Here is a 24990-nt window from a genome sequence, read left to right as displayed (position 1 = left end):
GGTGGGGGGCTGCCCACATCTTCTGCAGGCTTGCTGGTGGCTGACGAGGCCTATATGGGACAGGCAGGTCCGGCCACAGCGGCTGCATTGTAGGCGTGGGCATGTCCTTTGGCCTACGCAATGGTATTTTAGGTGGAGTGCAGTGTGCGCGGTACTGGCGCCACCCTTTACACCCAGGGTTCGTCTGCCATAGCCTAGCAAGCTGGAACGGTGAAAGCGAGGTCCTCAGGTCATAGGATTTACGTCGGAGTGTCCTCCTCCGAGGTGGATGGACTGGCAAGGCTAACGAGCCCCACCTACCCAGGTTTGGATTCAGAGTTGTCCTTCTCTTAGACTGGCTGCTAACCAAGGCCAACAAGCCCAGCCTACCCATCCAGTTACACTGCCGGACACTCGGTCACCATGACGTAGCAAGCTCGGTGGAAACGGGGGGCACCGATGAGAAGGTGTTGCTATGAACGCAGTAATGTAGGAGAGGCCACTTGTAGTGGCCTCCTGCCTAGCAGAGCGGACAGTGACCGCGTGGCGATCACTACACCGGGAAAGGAGAGGCGATGTATCGCGCGTTCACTTTCCCTGGATGAGTGGGACGTCAGGCCCAGACCTCACCTGCCCCCTTTCATGAATAATCAGGGTAGAACATACATAGTGAGCGGTGGGGCACTGAAGAGTGTGGTAGATTAGAGGGATAAAGATCTATAATTCCTTGAAAGTGGCATCACAGCTAAATAGGGCTGTAAGGTGAGATTTTGGCACATTGTCCTTCATAAATCAGAGTATTGATGACAGGAGTTGGGATGTTATGCTGTTGAGGCCAAATTTAGAGTATTGTTGTGGCCGCATACCTACAGGAAAGGTAACAATAAGATTATTGATAGAATCAATAAGAATATTATTGATTCCATCAATAAGAGTGCAGAGAAAATTAATAATGATGTTGGTAAGACTTGAGGACTTAAGTTACCGGGATGGATTGAATCGGTTAAGACTTTATTCCCGAGTGCATAAGAGAATGAGGGGAGATTTGAATGAGGTATACAAAATGATGAGGGATATACATAGGGTAAAGACAAGTGGGCTTTTTTTCATTAAGAACTGGAGATCATCAATTAGGAGTTAAAGGCTTAAAGGTAAAATGCTTAAGGGGAATTTGAGGGGGAATGTCTTCACTCAGAGGCTGGAGTGTGCAATGAGCTGCCAGCAGAAGTGCTGGTTAGAGGTTTGATTGCAACTCTTAAGAGAAATTTGGATTGGTACATGAATGGGAAGGGTATGGAGGGTTATGGTTGATGGACTAGACAACATGGGTGTTTGACACAGACTAGGTGGGCCAGAGAACCTATTTCGGTGCTGTAGTGCTCTCTGACTGTAGGACACTGACATCCCTTCCCCGCTCCACACCCACAGCCAGGTCTGGGTCGTTCTTGAGGGAACATGTTCCAGATTTTCACTCTCTTCTGTTGATGTGTGCTCCTTAACAATGTTACTGAAGAGGCCTGGCTCTTATTCAAAGATTCTGCTCTCCAGATTCCCCTCACTGGTGGAAAAATTTACTACCTTATCCAATTCACTTTAAGGCTTTATAAAGCATTGGTTAGACTGCCTTTGGAGTATTGTGAGCAGTTTTGGGGTGCTTATCTTAGAAAGGATGCACTGGTATTGGAGAGTGTCCAGAATATGTTCACAAGAGTGATCCCAGGAATTAAAAGGCATGAAGAACATTTGATGGCTCCGGGCCTGTATTCACTGCAGATGAAAAGAATGAAGTGGGGAGTCTACTTGAAGCCTATTGGATATTGAAAGGCCTAGGTAGAATGGATGTGGAGAGAATAAAGGGTGAGTATAAAACCACAGGGCACAGCCTTGGTATAGAAGGATATCCCTTTAGAGTAGAGATAAGGAAGAATTTCTTTAGCCAGAGAGTGGTGAATCTATGGAATTTGTTTCCACAGACGGCTGTGGAGGCCAAGTCATTGGGTATATTTAAAGTGGCTGTTGATAGGTTCTTGATTAGTAAGAGTGTCAAAGGTTACAGGGAGAAACCAGGATAATAGAGTTGAGAGGGATAATAAATCAGCCACGGTTGATTAGCAGAGTGGACGCAATGGGCTGAATGGCCTAACTTTGCTCTTATATCTTATTGTCTTATTGTCTTATGTTTTAAATAAGTAAAGCCATCCCTACCTTTTCACTGAAGGTGAGTTTAGGCTATACAAATGCACACCTAGGTCCCTGTGTACCCTGGTCTATCTCTGATGAATACACATTGCACCCACTCCTGCCTGAGACACAGTGGCCAGACATTAGGGGTAGGGTTGAACACTAGTACCACAGGAGAGGGTGGTTGGTGTATGGAACAAGTTGCCAGAGGAAGTGGTTGAGGCAGGCACAATAACAACATTTAAGAAGCATTTCAACAGGTATATGGATGGGAAACATATAGAGCAGGGTTTCCCAACCTCAGGTCCATGGACCCCTCTGTCAATGGCAGGGGACAATGATATCGGGAAGCTTGAGCCCCCCTCGTTTAGAGTGTGTTGACCAAATGGGCCCTGCTTAGATTGGCTTCTTGGCTGGCATGGAGGAGCTGGACTGTGAGCCTGTTTCGGTACCCTACGCCTCTATGATTCTGTGTGATGAGGAACACAGTTGTGGCTGTTCAAATTCTAGTTTCTCCTGCAAATAAAGGCTACACACTCTCTGGTTCCAAATTTGTCGCACTTCCTTCTCATCCATAATCGGAGCTTCTTCTTTCTTGTGTGACGCAAGTTCACATCATGAGAAAATGGTGATAATGAATGCACAGAGGTTGAATAATCCTCAGATTCCACCATCTAATTTATTTACTTTTCTTATCCAATTACAGCTCAGTGGTATAAACACCTTGGGAGAGAACATTGCGGATAATGGAGGCATCAGGCAAGCCTACGAGGTAGGGGGCAGCTCTTTTGTTATGGAAGCAACTTGCATATAATGTTGTAAATGTCTCCTCAGATTTTACAAGAGATGCTGTATCAGTCAGTGTTGATTTGTTCGTGGATGTGAACATCAAAGGTAATTCTCACACTGGCTGACCATCACCGATGGCCCTCTAAATTACTGGGCCATTTCAGAGGTTAACTTGGAGTCAGCACTTTAGAGCAGACTGGGTAAGGGCAGAGGTTCACTTTCCCTTGGGACTCGATACAGAGATCACTACAGCATGGATACAGGCCCTAGAGCCCAACCAGTCCACGCTGGCCATCTGCCCACCCAGGTAGTCCCAATTTCCTGTGTTCAGCCATATCTCTCCCATCCCTGGCCTTCCATGTACCTCTCCAAGTGCTTCTTAACTTAGTATTATATCTGTTTCAACCACACTCTCTAGCAACTCATTAAAAAAAACTTGCCACACTCTGCATGGTAAAAGTTGTCTCTTTTATAGCTTCTTCTCTAAATCTGTGCCCGCTAGTTTTGGACTACCCTACACTGAGGAAATCACTGTTCCTTTCCATTTTATCGAGGTCTCTCATAATTTTATTCACTTTTTTAAGGGTTACACCCTCCCCACCCCTCATTCTGCCGCATTCCAAAGAATTAAGACCAAGCCTGGCTAACCTCTCCCTTTAACTCAGCACTCTAGTCTTAACATTAAAGCTCAAAATAAATTACTATCAAAGTACATTCATATATATTACAATATACTACCCTGAGATTCATTTTCTTGCAGGTATTCACAGTAATACAAAGAAATAGTGTATGGTCAATGAAAAGTTACACACTAACAAAGACAGACAATCAACTAATATGCAAAAGGTGACCAACTGTGCAAAAGCAAAACAATAAATAAATACATTATATTGATAACATAGAGTCCTAGCAGAGTCCTTGAAAGTGAGTCCATCAAGTGACTTTTTATTTACTTTCAAGATTCAAGGTTCAAGATTGTTTAATGTCATTTCCTGTACACAAGTACACAAGGAGAATGAAATAATTGTCACTCCGGATACAGGGCAGCACAAAAAAACACAATAAGATAAGGAACACAATAATTGAAAAACAAATTTAGTATTAATACACAAGATAGTTTATATACATAGAATGACTGTATGTCCATGAAGTGACATTAGGCACAGGTGACTCTGATAAGAAATGATAGAGTAGTCGTGGTGGTTTATTGGATGGAGGTTTTGATCAGCCTTAAAAGGATCAATTCCTGACATCAGTATTTTTAACTCCAGACTTATTTAATCCTGAATTTGGTTCCCTGAATCCTGTGACCATGCTATATTGGCGCGTGAAACATGACAACACTTGTATTTGCCAGAACATATTCGGACTGTGTTGGTCATTCACGAAATTTGTAAGAAGAAAATTTGTAAGGAGACATCAGATATTTGTAGTAAGCACAAGGTTGTGATTGTGGGAGATTTTAATTTTCCACACATAGACTGGGAAGCCCATACTGTAAAAGGGCTGAAAGGTTTGGAGTTTGTAAAATGTGTGCAGGATAGTTTTTTGCAGCAATACATAGAGGTACCAACTAGAGAAGGGGCAGTGTTGGATATCCTGTTAGGGAATGAGATAGGTCAAGTAACGGAGGTTTGTGCTGGGGACCACTTCGGGTCCAATGATCACAATGCTATTAGTTTCAAAATAATTATGGAGAAAGATAGGTCTGAACCCAGGGTTGAGATTTTTGAATGGAGAAAGGCTAACTTTGAGGAGAAGCGAAAGGATTTAGAAGGAGTGGATTGGGACAATTTGTTTTATGGGAAGAATGTAGTAGAGAAATGGAGGTCATTTAAAGGTGAAATTTTGAGAGTACAGAATCTTTATGTTCCTGTTAGGATGAAAGGAAAGGTTAAAAGTTTGAGAGAGCCATGGGATATTGGAAACTTGGTTCGGAAAAAGAGAAATACCTACAATAAATATAGGCAGCATGGAGAATATGAGGTGCTTGAGGAATATAAAGAATGTAAAAGAAATCCTAAGAAAGAAATTAGAAAAGCTAAAAGAAGACATGAGGTTGCTTTGGCAAGTAAGGTGAAAATAAATCCCAAGGGTTTCTGCCATTATATTACTAGCAAAAGGATAGTGAGGGATAAAATTGGTCCCTTAGAGAATCAGAGTGGACAGCTATGTGTGGAGCCAAAAGAAATGGGGGAGATTCTGAACAATTTTTTTTCTTCGGTATTCACTAAGGAGAAGGATATTGAATTGGGTAAGATAAGAGAAGCAGGTAGGGAAGTTATGGAAACTATGATGATTAAAAAAGAGGAAGTACTGGAGCTTTTAAGGAATAAAAAAGTGGATAAGTCTCTGGGTCCTGACAGGGTATTCCCTAGGACCTTGAGGGAAGTTAGTGCGGAGATAGCAGGGGCTCTGACAGAAATATTTCAAGTGTCATTAGAAACGGGCATGGTGCTGGAGATTGGTATATTTGTCATGTTGTTCCATTGTTTAAAAAGGGTTCTAAGAGTAAACCTAGCAATTATCAACCTGTGAGTTTGATGTCAGTGGTGGGCAAATTGATGGAAAGTATTCTTAGGGATGGTATATACCAATTATCTGGATAGACAGGGTCTGATTAGGAACAGTCAACATGGATTTGTGCGTGGAAGGTCATGTTTGACAAATCTTATTGAATTTTTTGGAGCGGTTACTAGGAAAGTTGATGAGGGTAAAGCGGTGGATGTTGTCTATATGGACTTCAGTAAGGCCTTTGACAAGGTCCCACATGGAAGGTTGGTTAGGAAGGTTCAATCGTTAGGCAATAATATGGAAGTAGTAAAATGGATTCAGCAGTGGCTGGATGGGAGACGCCAGAGAGTACAGGTGGATAACTGTTTGTCATATTGGAGGCCGGTGACTAGTGGTGTGCCTCAGGGATCTGTACTGGGTCCAATATTATTTGTCATATACATTAATGATCTGGATGATGGGGTGGTAAATTGGATGAGTAAGTATGCAGATGATACTAAGATAGGTGGAGTTGTGGATAATGAAGTAGGTTTTCAAAGCTTCTAGAGAGATTTAGGCCAGTTAGAAGAGTGGGCTGAAAGATGGCAGATAGAGTTTAATGCTGATAAATGTGAGGTGTTACATTTTGGTAGGACTAATCAAAATAGAACGTACATGGAAAATGGTAGGGCATTGAAGAATGCAGTAGAACAGAGGGATCTAGGAATAATGGTGCGTAGTTCTCTGAAGGTGGAATCTCATGTGAACAGAGTGGTGAAGAAAGCTTTTGGTATGCTGGCCTTTATAAATCAGAGCATTGAGTATAGGAGTTGGGATGTAATGTTGAAATTGTACAATGCATTGGTGAGGCCAAATTTGGAGTATTGTGTATAGTTTTGGTCACTGAATAATAGGAAAGATGTCAGCAAGATAGAGAGAGTACAGAGAAGGTTTACTAGAATGTTACCTGGGTTTCATTACCTATGTTACAGGGAAAGGTTGAACAAGTTGGATCTTTATTCTTTGGAACGTAGAAGGTTGAGGGGGGACTTGATAGAGGTATTTAAAATTATGAGGGGGATAGATAGAGTTGATGTGGATAGGCTTTTTCCATTGAGAGTGGGGGAGATTCAAACAAGAGGACATGAGTTGACAGTTAAAGGGCAAAAGTTTAGGGGTAACATGAGGAGGAACTTCTTTACTCAGAGAGTGATAGCTGTGTGGAACGAGCTTCCAGCAGAAGTGGTTGAGGCAGGTTCGATGTTGTTGTCTAAAGTTAAATTGGACAACTATATAGACAGGAAAGGAATGGAGGGTTATGGGGTGAGTGCAGTTCGGTGGGACTAGGTGAGAGTAAGAGTCCGGCATGGACTAGAAGGGCCGAGTTGGCCTGTTTCCATGCTGTAATTGTTATGTGGTTATATGGAAAACGATGCTTTGCACTGTGTGTTTTTATATACATGTGACAAATAAAGCTAATCTTTATTTGGTGAGGAAGGCAAATGCAATGTTAGCATTCCTTTCAAGAGGACTAGAATATAAAATCAAGGATGCAATGTTGAGTCTTTATAAAGCACTGGTGAGGCCTCAGCTGGAATATTGTGAGCAGTTTTGGGCCCCTTATCTTAGAAAGGATGTGCTGAAACTGGAGAGGGTTCAAAGGAGGTTCACGAAAATGGTTCCAGGATTGAATGCATATGAAGAACATTTAATGGTTCTGGACCTGTATTCGTAGGAATTCAGAAAGGTGACCTCATTGAAACCTATTGAATGGTTAAAGGCCTTGATAGACTGGACGTGGAGAAGATGTTTCCTCTGATGGCAGATTCTCAGACCAAAGGACATAGCCTCAGAATAGAATAGAGAGGATTTGGTTACAGTTTAGAAAACCTTGTGGTTTATTGCGATTCTCCCTCTCGAGTCCCATTATTTTCTAATTGTTTTTTAAAACCATGTATAATTGACTTATCTTTTAAAGAATGGGATAGATTGGGTATTAAATGATTTCAGGATTTGCTTTATGGAGGAAATCTCTCTTCTTTTGTGCAACTTTCAACAAAATTTAACCTTTCCAGTATCCACTTTTTTCAATACTTACAGATTGGAGATTTTTTAAGATCTCAGTTACATACATTTCCTACAAGGCCAGATAAGAATGTAATAGATACAATTTTTAATCTGAAACACTTTGAAAGCAGTTCAATATCTTACATTTACGGTCTGATTTTGGGACTGAAAAAGGCCTCTTCAGATACAATTAAAGGAGACTGGGAAAAGGATTTACAGATTTTCATATCTGAAGAGAGCTGGAAGATTATTTTAAAATTAATTAATTTTTCATCATTATGTGCTCGTCATTCTTTATTACAATTCAAAGTGATACATAGAGTTCATCTGTCTAAAGACAAGCCCTCCCGTTTCTACGCAGATATTTCCTCTTACTGTGATAGATGTACTAATGGAGTGGCCACACTAATTCATATGTTTTGGACATGTCCACGCCTTGAAACATTTTGGAAAGATGTACTTCAAACTTTTTCTGTACTTTTCAATGTTATTTTTAAGCCCAATCCCTTGACTGCCATGTTTGGTATTGTTGAGGATAATGCTACAAAACTGAAGCCATCTAACTTGCGGGTATTGGTCTTTATGTCTCTTATGGCCAGGAGGGCAATCTTGCTCAAGTGGAAGGAGGCCGCCCAGCCCATTCATGTTCAATGGCTATCTGATGTTATGTTGTGCCTTGATCTAGAGAAGATTCGTTGTTCGATTTCTGATTCTAAACATGATTTTCTAATGTTATGGGGACCATTTCTGAGTTATTTTCATAATCCTTGAACTGTTATTAAAGTATGGATCTGAGTCATTATTATTATAATATTATACGGTAAGGTATTTTTTTCTTCTCTTTTTTTCACCAACCAGCTCATTTTGGTAGTGGGGGTAGATGTTTTTAAATAAAATATAGTTATTTTATTTTATTTTATTTCATAATTCAATTTTTTTTTCTACATAATTGATTTGGCATATGGGATACTGTGATCACATTACTGTGATTTAAATGTAATGTAATTTGTATTACTTGTATCCTTATGAATTTTGTATTTGTATTCATGCAATTTATAATATTAATAAAAATATTGAAAGAGAATAGAGAGGCATCTTTTTAGAACAGAGATAAGGAGGAATTTCTTTAGCCGGAGAGTGGAGAATCTGTGGAATTCTTTGCTACAGGCAGCGATGGAGGTCAAGTTGTGTGAGTTATGTGTATTTAAGGAAGCAGATGATAGATGCTTGATAGGTCTGGGTGTGAAGTGATCTGGGGAGAAGGCAGGAGATTGGGAATGAGAGGAGCAGCTTCTTCCCCTCCATGATCAGATTTCTGAACAGTCTATAAACCCATAAACTCTAAAGCACTATTCCTCTTTAGCATGCTTTCTTTATTATTGTTATATTTCTTATTGTAACCTACAATAGACTCCTCATGTATTGCACTGAAATGCTGCTACGAAACAACAAATTTCACCACGTACAGTACTGTGCAAAAGTCTTAGGCACGTATATGTACTATATACTAGAGTACTGTTGAAATTATATATATTGCACTGTATTGTTGCTGCAAAAAAAAAACAAATTTCATGACGTATGAGTAATGATAAATCTGATTCTGATATGGGTCTCTTTTGAGGACTGAGAGTGAGAACGGGACAGGGAGAGCGGTATCATGGTTGGGAAAAGGGGAAGAGAGAGTGGAGGGAGAGGAAAACACCAGAGAGACATTCTGTAATGATCAATAAACCAATTGTTTGAAACAAATGTCCTTGCCTGGTGTCTCAGGGCTGAGTGGGTCTGCACCCATCTTATCTGTGTGAACTTGGAAATCTTTTAAATCTTATACGTTTTACTTTTTAAGGTAACTGATTTTGTTATACTTTCTTACTTCTCTTCCAATAGTTGTATATCTGTGCACTTGTAATGCCACTGTGACACTGTAATTGCCTTTGGGATCAATTAAGAATCTATCTATCTATTTCCAGGCTTATAAACAATATGGAAAGTATTCTGAGAAAGATAGTCTGCTACCAGGGATCAAACTGAACCACGAACAACTCTTCTTCCTGAACTTTGCCCAGGTACAGCCAACCATTCGGTGCTTCATTTTAATTGCCTTTGAAGGTAAATCATAGAACACAACAGTGCAGAAACAGGCCCTTCAGCCCATCTAGTCCATGCCAAGTCATTAATCTGCCTAGTCACATTGCACCTGCAACATCGCCCTCCATACCCCCCCATCCATGTACTGTCATCATCACCATAATCATTATATGCCGTGTCATATGACGTGGGTGATCATGGCCTCATGGCCATGATTGTCCTTGGCAAATTTTTCTGCAGGAGTGGTTTGCCATTGCCCTCTTTTGGGCAGTGTCTTTACAAGACGTGTGACTCCAGCCATTATCAATACACTTCAGAAATTATCTACCTGGTGTCAGTGATAGCATAACCAGGACTTGTAATATGCACCAGTTGCTCATACGACCATCCACCACCTGCTCCTGTGGCTTCATGTCACCCCGAACGGGGGGAGGGGGGCTAAGCAGGTGCTACACCTTGCCCAGCGGTGACCTGCAGGTTGGTGGAGGGAAGTAACACTTACACCTCCTTTAGTAAAGACATATCTCAACACTGCCACCTGTCCAAACTTCTTAAATATTTAAATTGAACCCACTTCTACCACTTCTGCTGGCAGCTCATTCTACACTCTCACCATCTTCTGAGTGAAGAAGTTCCCCCTCAGGTTCCCATTAAACATTTCAAATTTCACCCTTGACCTCTAGCTCTAGCCTCACCCAACCTCACTGGAAAAATACCCATTTGCATTTACCCTAGTAAGTCAGTGGAATTTAAAATTGTCAAGCTAATATGCATATCTTTTTCTGGAGCATTTGTTATAGAATGGCTCTTCCAGGACAGATACCAGAAGCTCTACATTCACAGAGAATTCAGCATTGTCAAGGAGGCCTCACATCCGTCCCACAATCTCTTTATCTCCTACAATCAGGCAGAAGATACTGCAGTATAAGAACAAGGACTGTTAGCTGGGTAATAGCTTCTTCCCCCAGGCTGTGAGACATCTAACAATCAGCCTTAAGAGGTTGGAGGTGGAACTGGATGAACTCCGGATCAGTTGGGAAACTGAGATTGTGATAGAGAAGACTTATAGGGAGGTGGTTACACCCAAGGTGCAGAACACAGGAAACTCGTTGACAGTCAGGAAGGGGAAAGGGGAAAGGGGCCAGTGCAGGGTACCCCTGTAACCATCCCCCTCAGCAGGAAGTACATCACTCTGCTAGGTGGACGACCTGGCGGAAGAAAATCACAGTGGTCAGGACGCTGGCACTGAGTCTAATTCTGTGATTCAGAAACGGGGGGGGGGGGGGGGAAGAAGAGGTGAGCTATGGTGATAGGGGATTTGTTAGTTAGGGGAACAGAAAGAAGCTTCTGCGGAAGAGAATGAGATTCCAGGATGGTATGTTACAGGAAAGATACTGGCACAGATAGCGGAATGTCTGACAGTTAGGAGCCAGTGAGTGGGAATAAGTGGGCCTCTTCTGTTCGGCTGCTGGTGTCTAGTCGTGTACTTCAAGGGTCAGGATTGGGACTGCTACTTTTCATAAGAACATAAGAACATAAGAAATAGGAGCAGGACTAGGCCATCTGGCCCATCGAGCCTGCTCTGCCATTCAATAAGATCGTGGCTGATCTGCCATGGACTCATCTCCACCTACCTGCCTTTTCCCCATAATCTATAATCACACTACTGTGCAAAAATCTATCCAAACTTGTCTTAAATATATTTACTGAGATATCCTCCACTGCTTCATTGTGCAGAGATTTCCACAGATTCACCACTCTCTGGGAAAAATTGTTGATTGTCAATGATTTAGATAATGGAATTCATGGCTTGGTGGCAAAGTTTGTGGATTTGTGGCAAAGTAGCGAGAGTAAATTGGAAACAGATGTTCAAGGGTGAAAGCACAGAAGTAATGTGGAGGAAGTTTAGGGGCCACTTGTGCTGGGTTCAGGACAGGTTTGTCCAAGACAAGGAAAAAGTTGTAGGAAAAGGGAACCCTGGCTGATGAAACACGTGAGGCAACTCATCAAGAGGAAGTAGGAAGCATGTGTTAGATATAAGAAGCAGGAAGCAGGAGGGGCTCATGAGAAATATAGGGTAGCCAGGAAGGAGCTTAAGAAAAGACTTAGGAGAGCTCGAAGGGGGCATGAGAAGGCCTTGGCATGTAGGATTAAGGAGAACCCCAAGGTGTTCTATGTGTATTTGAATGCAGCCCCCCTGGCCAGCCTCAGGGTCGCTCGGCTCGCTGTTGTCTAGGGAAACAGCCCTCGGCCCCGCCAAAGTGGGTAATTAGTTTGTGTGGATGCTGTGTGATGTACCCCACCCCGCCCAAATAACAGACAATACACCAAATACGATTAAATGAATTACAGTTTATAGATATTACTGGCACTATATAATTAATAGAGAATAAAATATAAAAGGAAAATAAAAGGCGCCACACTTGTCAAAGTGCAATCTCTTCATGCACAGTTGGAGCTCAGGACACCTTCTTCACCCTGCGACCCCTCAGACCAACTCGACCGGCCGCCTGGGACCAACAACAGTTGTCGACCAGACGCTCCACATGAGTCCGTCTTCCCTCCTTGCCGAACAGCCCGCTCGGGGTCCGACCCCGTTAGTGGACTCACAGCACCCGGTCCATTCTCTGTCTCTCTCTCCCGCCTTCTGCCCCAAAACCCCACGCATACAAATCTTCCAGATACACCAAAATCATAACAACTATCCCAATTAGTTAGTAGCACCCTGCTATCTGTATTAACCCTAGCAAATGTCTAGCTAAATATTTTCTCAGCATTTAACATAACAAAGAAGCATTCCCGATTGTAACATAACAAAGAAGCCATTTTAAATTTAACATACAAAAAAGAAAGACCCTGTACCCTCTTCCCCCACCAAACAAAAGTCATGCCCTCATGACTTCTGAATAACTCGCCAATCAGTCCTACAGACACACAACACACACATACACAGATACGCACAGTGAACGTGCTCCCCAAACAGTGAACCCTACGCCCGTCCCATGGGCGCTACATTGGCCAACCTATCTGGGAGCTTCTTAACCCTCCGAGACCTCCGTACCCCCTCACCTAAACCCAAAAGGCTCAGACACTACTAAGGATACCTCGGGCCTCCTTGCCAACTCCTCTCTCACTCAGACCACCACTACAGCTCGGAGCCCCCTGTCCCGTGTCCGGGACCCCGCTTCTTTTCCTTCATGATCCTGCCGTAACTCAGACTGCCCACAGCTAGTCCTCCCCACTACACCTGACTCAGTGGGAGAAGGGCCAAAGGTCTCGTCCTCAATCACGGGGAAGGTAGCAAAAGGCAGCATGTTCCACATGTGCAGCACATCATCCTTCGAATCCGTATTCTGTCTCATTCCGTCGATCAGTAGCTGCTGTTTAAATTTCTCCAATCTGAAACATTTAGCCGGGGCTACCCCTTCAGCTTCCTGCAGTTCTGACTCAGGTTTCTTGACAATCTCCATCTGAGACGCAGCTACCCCACCAGCTTCTTCCACCCTGACCTGAAAAGCAGCAGTTAAAGGATGTTCAGCCTCCAGTTTTTTCTTCCTGTTGACGTCTTCCAGTTCAACTTTCCGTTTTTCCACTTCATTTAAACTCGCAATAGTCATCTTCAGGTTCCTTTCTAGCATCTGCCTCCCTTTTCCGAGATCTGTCCTCCATTTCTTCACCTTCTCGGGAATGTAGTCAAACTCCCCTCCCTGGGCTCTTGGTTTTCTGCTGGCCTTAGTCAGAACACTTCCTTGATCTTCCCCAACTTGTAAGTCTTCTAATCTTCCCTGAATCGACGTCTTGAGTTTCTACTGATCCCTTCGAAGGTGGGTCATTGTTTCTGCTCGCTGGATTAATTCATCAGTACATGACCGGAGTGTCAGCTCGGAATTCTGTTGCTCCTTCTCCACGTTGACCAGCGTGAATTCCAAGTCTGCAATGGTCGTCCCACAAATGTAGCACTCAGTTTCCAGCCGGCATTTCTCAGCACTCAGTTCAGCGGAGCAAATCCCCTCTCTCGCCTGTGTCTCATTCAGATTGACAACCCGGGTTTCCATCCGCAGGTCCACCACCGTCTGTTTCAGCACCAGGAAGTTCAAATGGTATGTCGGGTCATTTTTCTCACATTGCACCAGACTCCTCCGGCCAAAAACTCCTCCACATTTGACACTTTGCTTTGGTCGCCCGGGCTCAGCCACTCGACTCGCTTCATAGTCCCCCCAGGTGAATCCAAGCTCTAGGCTGTCATCCACATACACCAAAACTCCACACACCTTCACTTCCCCCATGGTCTTCCTCATGCCTCGCGGGAAGGATGCAGGGGCTCCAGATATGCCCTTGGGCATCTTTTCGGATCGGAAGAATCCTAGGGAACTAATAACGGCCATCGTTGGCTCGACAGCCGCACCCCTCAGAATCTGGCAACATCCACTCCTCAGATCCAGCACTTTAAACCACATCGCATAATCCACACACACGCTGCCTTCATCTTCCACGCCGCCAGGGTCCAGTTGCCACGACCTCTCTCTCACTGAGGTGTCTTCAGCGCTCAAAACCCCTCCCTCATGGTAGTTCGGAGCATCTACTAAGAGGGTCTCACCCTCAGCTTCTTCCCCCAGGCCGTACCACCGCTGGGTTTCGCTTAAATTCGGTACCGGCTCAAGGTTGCTACACACGTCCTCAGAAGCAACTCGACACGCTGGGTGCCCAGACAATGCCCCCATGAACTCCAGGGTCATTAACCAATCATCGTCTTCTAGATAACTACTGGCACTGGTACCCAAAACCTCCGGTGCCCTTGCAGTTGTCAAGGGTAAATGCTTCAGACACCGGTTGTAAAACAAACTGTACAACAACTTGACCTGCGCCCAGGGGTCGAAGATAGCTTCAGCATCGCTTCCCTCTATCCGTAACAACACCCTGGGGCGTGGTCCCTCTAAGCCTTCAGGAATAGGGTCTTTTCCTTGCGGAAGTTGATTGGTACAGTGCTGGGAACGTTCTTCCCCAGAGACCCCAAGCCGTTCCCCCACTGGGCCTCCACTAAGTTTCTCGATCCCTCTCTGATCAGCTGAACAACTGAAGGAGGGGCATGATCCCCCTGGCACTGCAGACAATTTAGCCGCCCTCTTAGCCGGAGAAGACACACTGAAAACTTTCCCACCTCTTTCAAATAACTGACAGCTGTCACTACGGTGTAAGTGAACCTGACAGCTCTAACACTGTCACCAGCCCGCCTACTCAAACTTTTAACTGATCCCTGTCGCTCTCCCTCAACCGAGCACTGCCACTCATCTAACAACCGAGAGATCCACTCCACCCACGTCTGGCACGCCTCCGCCCCTCTTGGGGTGGACACTATCCCAAGCACCAGGCGGAGCCTGCCAGAGCTAGAACATTTATTCGCAGACCCTACCTTCAAATCAGACAGCCCTTTCCTCTCTCTCCCAACAGCATGGACAGCCCCGAGTGCCACCTCCAGCCTGAACTCAACCAAAGACCGCACCCACAACTCATACAGCAATCACCAGCAAATAACCCACAGAGACACACATTACAGATTTAAACAGGGCACCCACACAGCATACCAGTAGGCCCAATCCCAGATGAGCCCCCACAAGGTATCCCCCCGGCCAGCCTCAGGGTCGCTCGGCTCGCTGTCATCTAGGGAAACAGCCCTTGGCCCCACCAATCTGGGTAATAGTTTGTGTGGATGCTGTGTGATTTACCCCACCCCGCCCAAATAACAGACAATACACCAGATACGATTAAATGATTTACAGTTTATAGATATTACTGGAACTATATAATTAATAGAGAATAAAATATAAAAGGAAAATAAAAGGCGCCACATTTATCAAAGTTCAATCCCTTCGTGCACAGTTGGAGCTCGGGACCCTTCTTCTTCACCCTGCGACTCCTCGGATCCCCTCGACCGGCCGCCTGGGACCAACAAAGGTGGTCAACCAGACGCTCCACACGAGTCTGTCTCCGTCTCCCGTCCTCGCCGAAGACACGCTTGGGGTCCGACCCCGTTAGCGGACTCACAGCACCTGGCCCGTTCTCTGTCTCTCTCTCCCGCCTTCTGCCTCAAAACCCCGCGCATACAAATCTTCCAGATACACCAAAATCATACCAACTGTCCCAATTGGTTAGTAGCACCCTACTATCTGTATTAACCCTAGCAAATGTCTAGCTAGATACTTTCTCAGCATTTAACATAACAAAGAAGCATTCCCGATTATACCATAACAAAGAAGCCATTTTAAATTTAACATACAAAAAAGAAAGACCCTGTACATGAAGAACAGAAGGATGACGAGAATGAAGGTGGGGCCGCTAAAGGATAAAGAAGGCAACGTGTGCCTGGAGGTGGAAGAGGTTGGGGAGGTCCTAAATTAATACTTATCTTCAGTATTCACAAGTGAAAAGGACCTTGATCAGGGTGAGGTCGAAATAGAACAGGCTTGTGTGCTGGACAATGTGGAGATTAAGGAAGAAGTGTTGGATCTTCTTAAAAACATCAAGATTGATAAGTCCCCAGGGCTGGACGTGATATACCCATGGTTGCTGTGGAAAATGAGGGAAGAGATCGCTGGAGCAGTAGCTATGATCTTCGAATCCTCTTTCGCTGCAGGGGAGGTGCCAGAGGACTGGAGAATGGCAAATGTAGTTCCCTTGCTTAAAAAAGGTAATAGGGAGAATCCTGGAAACTATAGACCGGTGAGTCTTACATCAGTGGTCTGCAAACAATTGGAAAGGATTCTTAAGAATAGGATCTATGAGCACTTGGAGAAGTACAGTCTACTCAAAGATAGTCAACATAACTTTGTGAAGGGAAGGTCATGCCTCACAAGCCTAATTGAGTTTTTTGAAGAGGTAACAAAAGAAATTGATGAGGGTAGGTTGGTAGACGTGGTCTACATGGATTTTAGCAAGGCATTTGACAAGATCCCCCACAAGAGACTCATCCAGAAAGTCATGAGGCATGGGATCAGTGGAAACTTGGCTGTTTGGATGAAAAATTGCCTTAAAGGAAGAAAGCATAGGGTAATAGTGGAAGGAAAGTATTCTGCCTGGAGGTCAGTGACTAGTGGAATGCCACAAGGATCTGTCCTGGGACACCTGCTCTTTGTGATTTTTATAAATGACCTGGATGAAGAGATGGAAGGATGGGTGAGTAAGTTTGTGGATGACACAAAGATTGGAGGAGTTGTGGATGAAGCTGTAGGTTATCGAAGGTTACAAGATTAGATTAGATTATGAGGACACGCAGTCCTCTTTTATTGTTATTTAGTAATGCATGCATTAAGAAATGATACAATATTCCTCCGGTGTGATATCACAGAAACACAGGATAGACCAAGACTGAAAAACTAACAAAAACCACATAAATATAACATATAGTTACAACAGTGCAACAATACCATAACTTGATGAAGAACAGGCCATGACACAGTATAAAAGTTCAAAGTCTCTCGAAAGTCCCACATCTCGAGAGGATATAGACAGGATGCAGAGTTGGGCAGAAAAGTGGCAGATGGAGTTCAATCCGGATAAGTGTAAGGTGATGTACTTTGGAAGGACAAACCAGAAGGCTGAGTACAGGGTTAATGGTCAGTTACTTGAGAGTGTGGATGAACAGAGGGACCTTGGGGGTTCAAATCCATACATCCCTCAAGGTTGTTGCACAGATTGATAGGATAGTTAAGAAGGCCTATGGGATGCTAGGCTTCATTAATAGGGGAATTGAGTTCAAGAGTAGAGAGGTCATGTTGGCAATTTAAATGGTTTCAACATGGACTAGATGGGCCGAATGGCCTGTTTCTCCGCTTCACTTTTCTATGACTCTATGGCAAATGGTCAATTCTACTGGCTCCCAATGCTAATGTGACGATGCACTCCCTCCCTAGCATCCAGGCCATGCTCTCTTCTCACAGCTACCAACAGGAAGGAGGTGTAGGAGCCTTAGGTCACACCAAGTTCGGGACCTGTTACTACCCTTCAGCCATCAGGCTCCTGAACCAATGTGGTTAACTTCACTCACCTCATTGCTGAACTGATTCTACAACCTGTGGACTCGCTTTCAAGGACTTTACGACTCATGTTCTTAGTATTATTTATTTATTTATGAATTATTATTTCCTGTTGTATTTGTCTTCTTGTCCACATTGGCTGTTTGCAAGTCTTTGGGTGCAGTCTTTCATTAATTCTATAGCATTTCTTTGTTATACTGTGAATACAATTCCAGCAGAAGTGGTTGAGGCAGGTTCGATGTTGTCGTTTAAAGTTAAATTGGATAGATATATGGACAGGAAAGGAATGGAGGGTTATGGGCCGAGTGCAGGTCGATGGGACTAGGTGAGAGTAAAAGTTCGGCATGGACTAGAAGGGCCGAGATGGCCTGTTTCCGTGCTGTAATTGTTATATGGTTATATGGAATAACTCAATGAACCTCAGGGTTGTATATGTACTTTGATAATAAATTTACTTTGAACTTTGAGCATGGTTATAAAGTGAGAAGTGAATGATTGTCATTCTGTGTCACACTTGTAGGTGTGGTGTGGAAAATACAGACCTGAAACTGCTATCAGCTCCATTAAAACTGATCAACACAGCCCAGGCAAATTCAGGTGAGGATTTTATTCTGTTTTGTCTGAAAACTGATGATTCCTTCATTTTGTGAAAAGTACCTATGAAACATTCCAAAGCTTCCCTTCCTAGCCTCCAAAAACAAACCCATCCTAACCTTTACAAAAATCTTTAAAATTATGGGAGGGTGGTAAGGTGGATGGTAGCTGTCTAAACCCTTTATAATTTTATACACTCCTGTCAAATCTGCCCACATTCTCCTACATTCCAGGGAATAAAAGACCAACCTTATTCTATAAACCAGGTCCTCAAGTTCTGGCAAAATCTTATCTGGGGTATCAGAGTTGGAGTTCAACTCCAGCCTCCTCTGTTAGGAGTTTCTACGTCCTCCCCGTGAACACATGGGTTTCCTCTGGGTGCTCCAGTTTCCTCCCACATCCCAAAGACCTGCTGATTAGAAGGTTAATTGGTCATTGTGAATTGTCTTATGATTAGGCTAGGATTAAATATGTGGGTCGCTGGGCAGTGTGGCTCCTTGGGCTGGAAGGGCCTGTTCTGTGCCGTATCTCTAAATAAAATAAATTAAAGTTAAATAAAATTTCTTTTGTACTCTTTCAATCTTATTCATATTTTCCCAGAGGTATTTTTGGATATCTTCCATTACATTCTATATACTCAACACCTTCTCTATACTTGGTCTACAGTCCGACACGGAAAATGTTCATCCCAGTAAATAGTGAATAGTATTCTTTTCATTAGAAAGGATGTATGAGGATGTGAGCAAGACTAGAGGACTTAAGTTGTAGAGAAAAGTTGGCTAGGTTAGGGCTTTATTCCTTGGAAAATTGGGGAATGAGAGGTGACGTTATAGAAATATTTAAAATAATGCAGGGCATAGATAAGGTGGATGATAACAATCTTTTACTCAGGGTAGAGGAGTCCTGCCTTATTCCTTGCGGAATCTTGTTATGCACAAGTTGCCTGTGGGCCTTCCTTAAAGCACCATAGTAGCTGGAAGGTATATAAATGCAAATTCCTTCTTTCTTTCTGATTGATTTATTCATATAATGAAGAGTTTAAAATGATGAGGGGCATATATAAGAAGGATGGTAGAGGAGTCTAAAACAAGGGGCAAAGGTTTAGGGAGAGAGAGGAAAGATTTAAAAGGGACATGAGGGGCAACATTTTTTATGCAGAGGGTGGGTGTATATGGAATGAACTGCCAATGGATGTGGTTGAGGCAGATACAATATTACTTAAAAAGCACTTGGATAGGTACATGGAGAGGAGGGGCTTTGAGGGAAATAGGCCAAATGCAGGGAATTGGGACTAGCTGGGTGATCATCATGGACTGGTTGGGTCAAAGGACCTGGTATCTGTGCTGTATTGCTCTATGACTCCATGACTGAAACATCACCCCAGCCTATGCCAGTTTCCAGACTCTGTCCCTTCTGGACACATCTCTCCATGTCCAGCTCAGTGGCCTGCTCCCCCATCTCTGAGACAGGTAGTTGTGAGGTTCTTCTCCCACTCCAAAGGCTGATGCTCTGTGACTACATCGAGGAGGTGCTGCACTACAAGAGCTACCATAATTTGGATGATTACTAATTGAACCTTTTATATAACATGGAACAGCACAGCACAGAAAGTGGCCTTCCTTCCCGTGATGTTGTGCCAAACTAATTGAAGGGCAAATCTGAAGGCAGAATATAGCGTTGATGGCAGAATTCTTAGCAGTGTGGAGGAACAGAGGGATCTTGAGATCCACATCCATAGATTCCTCAAAATTCCCATGCAAATTGATAGGGTGGTTAAAAAGGCGTATGGTGTGTTGGCCTGCATTAGTCGGGAGATTGAGTTCAAGAGCAGGGAGGTAATGTTTCAACTTTATAAAACTGGTCAGACCACACTTGGAGTATTGTGTTCATTTCTGGTCACCTCATTCTTAGGTGCAGAAACTTTAGAGAGAGTGCAGAGGAGATTTACCAGGAGGTTGCCTCGATTAGAGAGCATGTTTTATGAGGATAGGTTGAGCTAGCTACCTTTTTGGAGCAATGGAGGGTGAGAGATGAGTTGATAGAGGTGTACTTGATAATAAGAGGCATAGATTGAGTCGAGACTTTTTCCCAGGGTGGAAATGGTAAATAGCAAGAAGCATAATTTTAAGCTGATTGCAGGAAACTATGGGGGGGGGGGCAGGAATGTCAGAGGTTAGCTTGTCTTACACAGTGAGTGGTCGATGTATGGAACATGTTGCTAGGCATTGCGGTAGAAGCAGATACATTAGGGATATTTAAGTGACTGTTAGGTAGGCACATGGATGAAAGAACAACGGAGGGCTATGTGGGAGAGAAAGGTTAGATCATTCTTAGAGTAGGTTAAAAGGTCAACACAACAGCATTGGCCAAAGGGCCTGTACTGTGCTGTAGGACTCCATGTCGTAATGATGGCTGGTTAAAATAAACACATCTGCCTGCATATGGTCCACATCCATCCATTTTCTGCACATGTACGTGCCTAACTATAGCTTTTTAAATACCTTTATCGTGACTGGCTCCACTACCACCCCTGACATCGCATTCCAAGCACCCACAACTCACTGTGTGAAAAACCTTGCCTCACACTTCCCCTTTCAACTTCCCCCCTCTCAACACAAAGGGGAAACAGGCACTTCAGCCTTTCTGCTCCATAAGACCAGAATTAGGCCATTCAGCCCATTGAGTCTGCTCTGTCATTCCATCATGGCTGATCCCAGATCCCACTCAATCCCACACACCTGCCTTTTCGCCATATACTTTCATGCTCTGACTGATCAGGAAAATATAAACTTGTGTCTTAAATATATGCACAGACTCCACCACAGTCTGTGGCAAAGCATTCCACAGATTTAACCACTCTCTGGCTAAAACATTCTGAGGCTGTGTCCTCTGGATTTTGATACCTCCACCAAAGGAAACATCCTTTCCACATCCACCCTCTCTCGTCCTTTTGGCCTTTGGTAGGCTTTACTGAGATCCCTCTGCATTCTTCTGAATTCCAGTAAGGTACAGGCCCAAAGCTGCCAAACACTCCTTATATGTTAACCCCTTCATTCCCAGACAACATTCCAATGACTCACTCCAATGACAACACATCCGTTCTGAGACATGGGGCCCAAAACCGTTGACAATACTCCACATGCGGCCTGACTAGTGTATTATAAAGGCTCAGCATTATCTCCTTGTTTTTATATTCTATTCCCCTTGAAATAAATGTTGGCATCTTCGTATCATCTGCAAACTTTGTGACAAAGCCATCACTTCCATTGTCTAAATCATTGACAAACAATGTGAAAAGTAGCAGTCTCAGTACTGACCCCCCCCCCCGAGGAACACCACTAGTCAGGTCCAACCAACCAGAAAAGGCCCCTTTTATTCCCACTTTCTGCCTTCTGCCAGTCAGCCATTCCTCTATCCATGCCAGTATCTTTCCTGCAATTCTAGAGGATTTTATCTTGTTCATCAGCCTCATGTGTGACACCTTCTAAAAAAAATCCAAGTAAATGACATCCACTGACTCTTTTTTGTCCACCCTGCTTGTTACTTCCTCAAAGAGCTCTAACAGATTCCTCAGGCAAGATTTCCCTTCACAGAAACATGCTGACATTGGCTTATTTTATCATTAGTCTCCAAGTACCTCAAAACCTCATCTTTAATAATAGACTCCAATGCTTTCCCAACCACTGAGGTTAGGCTAACTGGCCTATATTTTCTTTATTTTGCCTTCTTAAAGAAGTGACATTTGCAATCTTCCAGTCCCCCAGGACCACGCCAGAAACAAGTGATTCTTGAAAGATCGTGACCAATGCATCCGTTATCTGTTTAGCAACCTCTCTCAGGTCTCTGGGATGTAGTCCATCTGGTCCAGGTGATTTATCCACCTGAAGACCGTTCTGTTTGCCTTGCACTTTATCCTTTGTAATTGCAATAGTACTCACTCGTGCTCCATGACACTCACAGTTCTCTGGCACACTGCTAGTGTCTTCCACAGTGAAGACAGATGAAAGTACCAATTAAATTCATCTGCCATTTCTTTTCCCCCCATTACCACCTCACCAGCATCATTCTCCTGTCGTCCAATATCAACTCTCACCTCCCTTTTACTCTTTATATAACTGAAAAAAAATTTATGGTATCCTGCTTTATATTATTGACTAGTTTGCCTTCCTATTTCATCTTTTCCCCTTCTTATAGCTTTTTAGTTGCTTTTTGTTGGATTTCAAAACTTCCCAATCATCCATTTTCCACTCACTCTTGCTACCTTATATGTCCTTTCCTTCGCTTTTATTCAATCCTTAACTTCCTTTGTCAGCCGCAGTTGCCTACCCCTGTCATTTGTGAACTTCTTCCTCTGTGGGACATATCTATCCTGTGCCTTGTGAACTATTCCCAGAAACTTCAGCCATCTTTGCTGTCATCCCCACCAATCCACCTAGGCAAGCTCCTCTCTGATGCCTCTGTAATTCCCTTTGTTCCATTGTGACACAGATACATGTGAGATACATCAAATTGCAATATGAATTCAATCATAATATGATCACTGCCTCCTAAGGGTTCCATTACATTAAGCTCCCTAATAAGATCTCAGTTATTACACAACACCCAATCTAAGACTGAGTCCTGACGAAGGGTCTCGGCCTGAAACATCGACTGCACCTCTTCCTAGAGATGCTGCCTGGCCTGCTGCGTTCACCAGCAACTTTGATGTGTGTTACCCAATCTAAGATAGACTTTCCCTAGTAGGCTCAAGCACAAGCTGTTCTAAAAAGCCATCTCATAGGTATTCAACAAATTCCCTCTCTTGCAATTTGACACCAAACTGATTTTCCCAATCCTGCTACATATTGAAGTCCCCTATTACAACTGTGACATTACTTATTACATGCCTTTTCCACTTCCCTTTGCAATCTCAATCCCACATCTTGACTACTATTTGGAGGCCTATGTGTGATTCCAATAAAGTTTTTTTTTACTCTTGCAATCTCTTAACTCCACCCACAAAGATTTGAAATTCTCTGACCTTATGTCACCTCTTTCTAAAGATACCACCACCTATGTCTTCCTGCCTGTCCTTTCTATACAAAGTATATCCTTTAATGTTAAGCTCCCAACTATGGACTTCTTTCAGCCACGACTCAGTGATGCCTACAACGTCATACTGACCAATCTCTAATTGTCCACCATATTCCGAATGCTATGCACATTTAAATACAGCACCATCAGGCCTGCATTCTTCACTATTTTGAATTTCACCTCTGTGGTACAACTTAACTCTTTCCTCTGTCTGCATTTGTATGCAATCGTTGGCTTGTCCTTCCTTACATTCACGTTACACCCATCATCTATTTGTAAACCTGCTGGCTTATCCTCAGCTTTATCATTCTGATTTCTATCCCCCTCCTATATAGTTTAAACCACTCCCAGCAGCTCTACTAATTCTACCTGCAAGAACATTCATCTCCCTTGGATTGAGGTGCAACTCGTCCCTTTTGTACAGGTCCCAACAGCTCCAGAAGAGGTCCCAATTATCTAGAAATCAGAATCCCTGCCCCCTGCTCCAATTCTTCAGCTACGCATGCCAATCAGGATTCCTGTTCGCTCACATGTAGCCATGGATTTTCAAATATTACCTGTCCAATTGCCTTTTAAATTTTGTTAATGCACCAGCCACAGCGACTTTCTTTGGTAGCCCTATTCCATACAGAGATCACACTATGGGTAAATATGTTGCCCCATCAGGTTGCTATTAAATCTCTCCTCTCTTACCTTAAACCTCTGTCCTCTATTTCTTGATTTCCCAACCCTGGCAAGTAGATGTAAGAAAATCAAATTGCGCTATTTTCACCAGGGAAATTATTCAAATTGTTGCATGACGTGACTGTCGCTTCATCCACAGCACTCAAACAAATCATCAGTTTGCTCTGTGAGGATTTCTGTGCAGAAATTGTTTCCTTACACTCAGTGGCCACTTTGTTAGATACACTCGTATACCTGCTCATTGGTGTAAATATCTAACCAGACAATCCATGACAGCAACTCAATGCAGAAGAGTTTACAGACCTGGAGAAAAGGTGAGTTGTTGTTCAGATCAAACATCAGAATGGGGACGAAATGTGACCTAAGTGACTTTGACTGTGGAATGATTGGGTGCCAGACAGGGTGGTTTGAGAATCTCAGAAGCTGCCGATCTCCTGGGATTTTCATGCACAACAGTCTCTGGAGTTTACAGAGGATGGTACGAAAATCAAAAACTACCCAGTGAGCAGCAGGTTTGTGAGTGAAAACACCTTGTTAATGAGAGAGGTCAGAGGAGAAAGGCCAAACTGGTTAAAACTGACAGGAAGGTGATAGTAATTCAAATAAACATGTGTTACAACAGTGGTGTGCATAGGAGAATCTCTGAATGCAGAACACAGCCAACCGTGAAGTGGATGGACTATAGCAGCAGAAGACTATGAATGTACCTAATAAAGTGGCCACTGTCTGTATATCCCAACAGGAGCTAAACTATTAAAAGAGTTCACTGTGACAATGTGTAAGAACATCTAAAAATTCTGGAAAAACTCGTTTGGTCAGGCTGCACCTGAAGAAAGAAAACGATCTGCATTCCCGAATGATACTCCCTGACCTGTGGAGTTTTTCCAGCACTTTCAGTTTTTGTCTCAGGTCTCCAGAATATGTTTAATTTTAGATAATGAGAAAGGCTATTTTCATGGTAACTTAGCAGTTAGCATAACACTAATAGAGTGACCAGGTTTAATTCCAACCG

General features: G+C 43.4%; 1 protein-coding gene across 3 annotated transcripts in view; it reads left to right on the top strand.

Annotated features, from left to right (window-relative positions):
* The window catches only part of LOC140196167 (neprilysin-like), a 303855-nt gene that overhangs the window by 276716 nt on the left and 2149 nt on the right, over positions 1-24990 (top strand). For all 3 annotated transcript variants that reach the window (XM_072254924.1, XM_072254921.1, XM_072254923.1), the window contains exons 20-22: positions 2867-2932; positions 9480-9575; positions 18148-18224. In XM_072254924.1, coding sequence (XP_072111025.1) covers positions 2867-2932; positions 9480-9575; positions 18148-18224 — 239 coding nt within the window. The remainder of the gene's footprint in view (positions 1-2866; positions 2933-9479; positions 9576-18147; positions 18225-24990) is intronic.

Source organism: Mobula birostris, chromosome 4 (assembly GCF_030028105.1).
Source record: "Mobula birostris isolate sMobBir1 chromosome 4, sMobBir1.hap1, whole genome shotgun sequence".
NCBI lineage: Eukaryota > Metazoa > Chordata > Chondrichthyes > Myliobatiformes > Myliobatidae > Mobula > Mobula birostris.
The sequence above is the reverse complement of the archived record's forward strand: the minus strand, read 5'-3'. Positions and strand labels throughout refer to the sequence as shown.